The following is a 7,822-nucleotide window of genomic DNA, read 5'->3' on the forward strand; positions in this document are numbered from 1 at the left end:
CCTATCGAGTTATTAAACTATTTTAGAAACGTTATATGTGCAATATTTAAAAACTTCGCATAAAAATGACTAATGTTGCATATGATAGACCAAGGTAATGGGTTGGGTCTGATGTTTGCAATGCAAAATTTTATTTATTTTAGATACTTGAGCCAGTAAGTTGGAACATGGTTTACTAATATAAGAATACTGGTTTATTAAGAATACAAATTAAAATGTCATATTTTGTCTTTAATTTGATCATGTTTGATGGCATAATATATTCGTTATTTGCAATGTGTCCATAAAAAAGTAAGAAACTGTATATTTCAACAGGTTTGGTTCATTGTAGTTTGCGACCAAGGATGAAACATTTCTTCAAACAATATGATATTAATGAGGAGATACACGGAATAGAACAATGGTGAATGATTTTATTATGGACTGCATATAAAAATGCATTTAGATGTGCAAAATGTTCTTGAAATCTGAATGTGAAGTCTGAAATATATTACAAGGGTATTTACCTGAAGTGACTATTATATTCACTGTCTCCCTATCAGTGGATATGACACCCAGCCATGAAATTGTATACAAGACCTTGTGAGATGTATACACGTGCTTATAATTAAATGTACTAAATGCAGTGTTATGTATTTCCTTTGCCCTCGCCATAAGTGTAGGAAAAGCACCGTATTTGCATGTACAGTTTTATTCAACAAAAAAAAAAAAAAAACAAAGGTTCGGTACATTCAGATATCATTAAAAATGAACAAGTTCTCCCCAGAAGTGCTGATCTTAGGCAATGCACATAACTGCTTCAAAATATGATTTTTTAAAAATAAAATAATGACATATACGATGTTACAGCAATTATTTTTTTAAAAGAGTTTAGTTGGTTACATGTAATTCCAAGAAATCACATAAATTATTTTATGTGCACAGGGTCTGCCAATTCCAGTTTTTAAGAATATATAATATAAATGCAAATACATGATACAAATTTTCGCTTTATTTTATCTCTGGGTCCATTGGCTGTGTAACATTCTGATTGTCTCACGTACCATTTATAATCAGTGTAGCTCAATTTAACTTAGTTTATCTTCCTATTTCAATACAATGACAGCTTTCCTGTTGTATACTGGGCCATTTGAGCGAATTTTGGCGGATGTGCTACGTTTACATTGCTCTATTAATAGTTTCAAAATTCTACATTTGTCAAACACGTAGGTCATATACATCGACAATATCACAGTCACCATAAGTCACAATGAAACTGTCCTTATCCGTGTAGAATCTGATCATGAACGGTTTCTTCCTTTCTGTTTTTGTTAATATAAGGGTCTTAATGAGTTTTCCTTCTGCTGATATCTGCTGGACACATCGTGAGATATATCCACACAGATAAATGTTTCCCTCTCTATCAGTGTCGATACCTGTTGGATTTGTCATGTCCTGATTCATGTAGGTGTAAAGGGCATCCCAATTCATATTGTAGGCTACAAGTTTATGCCCATTGTGATACGGTATATATATGATTGAGTTAGTTCTATCCGGTTTGACATAAAGAGGATTAATACGTTGGTCAGCTTGATATTTGTTCGGTCGGACGGTCCTGATCTCCTTTCCATGCATGTCTAGTATTATAATACTATGTTCATCTTCATATGTAGCTATCATCAACTGGTCCTTCACTACCGCTATACCCCAACACTGGAGCCTAGTTCTGATATCTCTGACCTTCAGCATCTTGTCCGCAATCCCAATGATCTGAATTGTTTTATTATATGGAATCGTCACGGCCACCTCGGTGTCAGATAATGAGCAAACAGACCACGGGCCACCTTGCAATGTCACGTTTTCTTGATACCGATAATCTTGTCCAAACATCTTAATTTTGGAATTCCTGTGGTCAGTCAGTAGTATTCTGTGATCCTTTAAGTGCAAAATGTCTGATATGTGGCACAAACTTGTATCTCCTGATACCTTCACCTTAAACTCTGAGACCTTCATGGCTTTTCCTTCACTTAGTGGAGTTCTGACAGTTCCACTCGCGATACGTCTCCCAAACTGTGTTTCAGAAACGTCTGGACACGGTGAGCAATCAAAGTCTTTGCAAATCAGATTTACCTTCCCAATCTCGTTTATGGTATTCAGGAAGTTTCTAAACATATTATCAACATCCAAAGTCATCCTGACTTCTTTGATGTCCTTTTGATATGCAGATATGGCTTGAAAGTACATACTCTGATTCTGATCCAAATTGTGTAGCATAATGAACTTCTGGACTTCTGACCCGTGGAGCATAACAAATTCAAGCTGGGTTAGATCACTGTGGATAGCTGTAATCAAACTTTGTCCTCTGTTTTCATGGGCTTGAAGGTTTACATTTTCAGATTTGTAATTACTTTCTAGAGAGACAATGATATCATCTTCAAGTTTCTTTAACTTTGTTATCAGCTGGGCCTTTAGTGAGTGTATATGATGCAAAATGTCTGCCTTGTCCTTTTGAATGGTGTCAGCATTTACTTTGGTTTTGTGTATTATTTGCTTTAAATGTTCCTCAAATTTAGATAGGTTACATTCGACTAGTTTTGAAATCATTGCATTATCTAATGACTTATGAATGTCATCGATCATGACAACTCCATCGCATTTTCGATGAAACAGAATAACGCAAGTATTACAGCATACAGTTTTGTGATCATTGCAGAAGAATTTGATACGTTCACCAGAATGTCTGGGACATACGTCTATGCTGGACAGATTAGGTATGAGAAAACAAGACTCATCGCCATCACTGATGTTAATGATACCCTGCGGTCGTAACGCAGGAAATCCATCGTGGTATTGTTTACATGTCATGCACATAGATTGGTCACATTCCTTACAAAAGCATGTTGCCAGTGATTCTTTTCCTAGCTTTACGCATGGTTCACAGTAGTTCCGTGTCTTTTTATCAACATAAACATCTAATAAAGAAGACACAATGCTGTTCAAAGGCAATGATTCAGCCCATTTTTCTATGTTGATATTAGGCTTTGATGCAGGTGTTTCCGCTCTACACACCGGACAAGGAAAACACACCTTAGGAGTTCCTTTGTTGGTCGCCTTGTTGCTTATATGTGACTGTAGACATGTAACGCAATATGTGTGTCCACAAGGGAGAACTTTGGGTCTTTTGAACGTCTCCAAACAGATAGGACACTGTAACAATTGAGAGAATCGCGCCTCTGCTTGTAAAGCGGCCGCCATTTTGCTTCAGTTTAGTCATATATTTATTTTATACATGCACAGGTTTTACCTTATTGCTGGTATCTACTATGTACTTGACGGTATCTCCCTTTATAAATTGCTAATACAAAGTCATGTGCTCCCAGTAAACCGTCCCGGAGCGTAAACTTCTATACCGTCTATTCATTGTTTCCACATTGAGATAGGCTTATGCTGGCGCGAAGACAATAATCCATATATTCTGACAGTATGAATGGAACCATAATTTATAGCTATAAATTAAAACAAAATTGTTAAATTTCTAGGTTAAGAAAATGACAGTCGTATTGAGTTTGTCAATTATGCATAGAAAACATCAATACACAGAGTTCGGAAGTGTAAGCCTATTTCATAGCGAATTAGATTACGTTATATAGCTTTATGGTTATTACATGCCAATTATCTTATCATGTACCTTACCAACACAACACTATCATTTTGTCCTAGAGTTAAATGTCTGTTAACGGTTGGTACAGTCCGCGGGTTGGTATTGGATTTTATAACATTTTGCCAATTGGTTCACTATTTATTATAGATTCAAACCATATCTGAGTTAGTAACTATTGCGTTGGTGATTAACTGTCTTCCCAAACTCTGTACGACTTTTGAGATAAGTATTAGTTTCTGTTCTTTAAAAACATTTCAGAAATGTGTTACGTGTATATAACACGCGTATATAATACGTTATTATCACGACTCTATGTCAAAGTAAAAGAAAAGCGCGAAAACCAACACGTTTTATAAAATTAAACGAAGATCTGATTTTCCTAAGATACAAAGTGACATACAAAGTGATAATATAAAAATAATTTAAGGTAATGTGAATTAAATCCGAAATAATCATAGAATTAAAACACGTCTTAATGAATACAGTTCTGAATTAACTTTAGTATTATTCCAAATAATTTCCAACGCTGAAAGTGTTGATCTGCCTGTGATGGCATGTGTCGTGGCGATGTGCCAGTAGTATGTTGATGAATCAGAATAGCACAATCCATGAAATATCCCTATCTGAATTAACTATTTTTCCAAGCATCTATATCCAAGAATATTATAAAGAATCACTTTGTATTTCCAGTGAAGAATACTTCTGAATTAGATAATTTCTGTCGAAATCAAATCTAACACAACAGTAATAAAACTGATTCTGCCCCTCAGATGTTATCGCACGAGTGAATAATATTCAGATAAACACATTTATCTAGAAAACTAAGACATAGAATGAAAAACCCGATGAATGTCAAAAGTTCATTGTTTCAGAATAATTAGAAGGTCTGTTATAATAAATGACGTGACAGTCACCAATTGCAATAGGTCTGGTTATGCGACAAGTACCAATGTCCTTGACCCAGCTTAAGATAATAATCCAAATAGTTATCCAATGTTGTTTGCAAAACTGTCATTGATCTTGGACAAGGTCAACTATTAGATAAAATTGTACATTACCCAGAGCATATAATGAAATAAAAATTCTAATAAAAATCCTAATAAACAATGCAAATTAAATATATACAATATTTTATATAACCATTGTCGCGCGAATTCAGTATCGGGTAATACTGAACGATTCTGACAATGTAAAGTTAACGGGGAAAACAATGAGCATATAATAATAACCGATACTGAACTCGCGCGATAATACACATATAGCATTCACGTGCATAAAAGAACTACTTTCCATTGTAAACAAACAATGGACGCAGATGCCAGCACTTTTGATTTGTACACAAATCATGTACACTCGCGTAAGAGGCTCTTTACGTTGTGGTTGTTTAGATTTGTTTCTGAATGAATTACATGAGCCATGTCATAGGTTTTCAATCTGGATTACACATTTCGAAATTGTGCTGTAATTTCGATGATAAGTGCAATTGCATCCTCCTTACTGCACTCAAAATGCAATTGCAGTTGAAAGACTTCATATTTTTCCCACATTATGATTTCAAACATTCAATGACAGAAACAGAAACACATTTGCAGATGTCAACACGCTTCTCCCTAGCTTATTAAATCTCATGTATTTCATGTGGAATCGTCACATACAAATCTAGTCCATAATCACGAAATTTCCTAGAATCCAGAAAAAATACAAAAATCTATCCATTCCAGATCAAAAGTTATGTCGAGCGCTCGACTAAGTTCAAATTTATCATGGCGGAGTTATGTGCGCAGTAATAATGTTGATTTGTGTAATGATGAATATGCGCTTGTGTATTTAGTTTGGAATGCGGCATACATTCATTTACGTTGTGTCTTGTAGTGTGTTGTGTTTATATAATTAAACCTTAGGTAGAATAAAAAAATGAGCATATAATAAAAAGGTTACTGCATTTGTATGGGAAAATATGAACTCGTTTTGTCGGAAGGATATACTGCTCTCCCAAGGTCGTGCAGTATTCCATCCCAAAACTCGTTCATATTTTCCCATACAAATGCAGTAACCTATAATTATATTTTCTGGCCCTCTCAGAGAAATATCTTGCCCGGCACTGGTATAGTGCTCAAGAAAGAAGTGAAAGAACGCGATAAAGAAGTGTGGAAACGTATGTTACTCCTATGCGGGTGGTGGTGGTATGAACAAAAGAGCCAAGGGAACATCCTTCCCACGCATCACCAAAGCACTACACCTGTGTTGCTGGGGTGTTGGCATCCCTCTCAAAGTTTTCTTTCCTCTCAAATCAGTAATGTAGCTAACAAATTGCAGACTTCAACGTCAAATTCCCGTTTTAGTCATCAAGCTCTCTAATGTCTATCCATGATTTTCCAACGCCCTCAGCCATAATGTTATCTTAATCACTCCAATTTAGTTCAAGTTTTTAGAATGCAACTTAAACAAAATTGACATACACAAAGCATATTCATCTACTATAAGGTACTGGCAATTTCATTTTTGAGAAAGGGCGGGGTGGGCAGCTGAGGTTTTTCTTTTCAACTGAGATATATTTTTTTTTATTTCATCTCGAGATAATTCACGTTTTCTTTCAAATAATATCATGGTTACAACATGGCGTCATTTTACTATCAATCAGATGAAGGTACTTTGTCTAGCTATTGACGGACGTTAAGAAACGTATCAGACTCCTGTCCCCGAGCAATACATGGACAAATACAATTACGGTATCCCGTGGTATGAATCGCAGTATGTTTTAAAATACTACAGAATATCACGGTATAAAACTGTTTTTTGTACCCAACGCTTGAATGTATTTATGTATCTTGTTGTTGTTGTTGTAGGGTTTTACGCCATTTTTCAGCACAAGATAGGCTATACATGACGGCCAGAATTAATGGTGGAGGAAGAACCCGGAAAACCCCGGAAAGAACCACCGACCCACGAGAAGCTACTGGCAAGCTTTCTCACATACCCACATTAGCCGAATCCGAGACTCGGACCCACGCAGACACAGGTGAGATGACAGTGATCCGTAACGGAGAGCGCTTTAGACAGCTCGGCCACTCGGGGCCTCTTGTATGCATGTATGCATGATGCATGCATGCATGTATGTATGTATGGATGCATGTATGCATGAATGCATGCATGTATGTGTGTATGCATGTATGTATGGATGTATGTATGGATGTATGGACGTACGTACGTACACACGCATGTATGCATGTATTTAATGCTATATTTTACCAGTTAAAAGGTATGTTTTAAAATGTACTGATAAAATCTGGAATATAACAAAACTTGAGAAGATAAAGCCTCACAGTAAACATAACATATAGTCCTAAAAGATAAAAGGCTAAAACCTATAAATGTACATAAAATAACAGATTACGGTAAACAAAACAAACCATGCAATCATTAGAACATAAGGTAAAATATTGTTACAGAAGCCACATTCCATCGAAACGACGCAGACGTTCTCTGTTCTACTTTATTAAAAATTGTCTTTACTGACTTCACATAAAAGAAACTTCTGTCACAAATGGTAGAAGAACGAATGTTATAGCCTTATAACCTAACGAATATTCGTGAATAGAAGAATTTCTTCGGAGAACGAAATACTTGTTCGTTAAAAAGACACCCCCTTCACATAATTCATAGGTCCGTCCCTGTTGAACGGCCATTAATACTGTATGAGAAACGTCCAAATGACATTCCTATTTATGGCGTTATCATGGACTCCTTACGCATTCAAAACGTTGGTACTAAAATATTCATTTTGATTTTGAAAGTAGCTTTAACAATTTATATCATATCGCTACGACAATTGCAGTGTGGCAGCTGTTAATACCATTTTTATGTCTTTGGTATGATACGGCCAGGGTTCGAACACGGAACCGCCAGCATCCGAGACGGACCACTTAGGCCACAGAAGAGGTCCCAAAAAGTATTGTCACTTTCTATTCTACATTTTGGTTCGTCTTTGAGAATAATTGGATACATTTAATTTGTCAATCCGAACGTGGTTAATGGTTACTGAGAGGGGGTGGAAGGAGGGATATTACCTAATAATTACGTAATAAATCTGCTTTCAACATTTTAGGTAGCAATACAAACTTATGAAACCTCTGTCCGTTTACCTTTCATGGGTGATCGTAACGAAAACACTCAAACAATAAT

General features: G+C 35.9%; 1 protein-coding gene across 1 annotated transcript; it reads right to left on the bottom strand.

Moving 5' to 3' along the window:
- Window positions 1-393: 393 nt before the first annotated feature.
- Window positions 394-3,304, bottom strand: LOC149783444 (uncharacterized). The gene has a single exon (XM_089931687.1). The coding sequence runs from the start codon at window positions 3,232-3,234 to the stop codon at window positions 1,198-1,200; it is 2,037 nt and encodes a 678-aa protein (XP_089787813.1). The 5' UTR covers window positions 3,235-3,304; the 3' UTR covers window positions 394-1,197.
- Between the last annotated feature and the right edge of the window lie 4,518 nt (window positions 3,305-7,822).

This window comes from Sinohyriopsis cumingii, chromosome 14, assembly GCF_028554795.1.
Source record: "Sinohyriopsis cumingii isolate HCF-2022 chromosome 14, ASM2855479v2, whole genome shotgun sequence".
NCBI lineage: Eukaryota > Metazoa > Mollusca > Bivalvia > Unionida > Unionidae > Sinohyriopsis > Sinohyriopsis cumingii.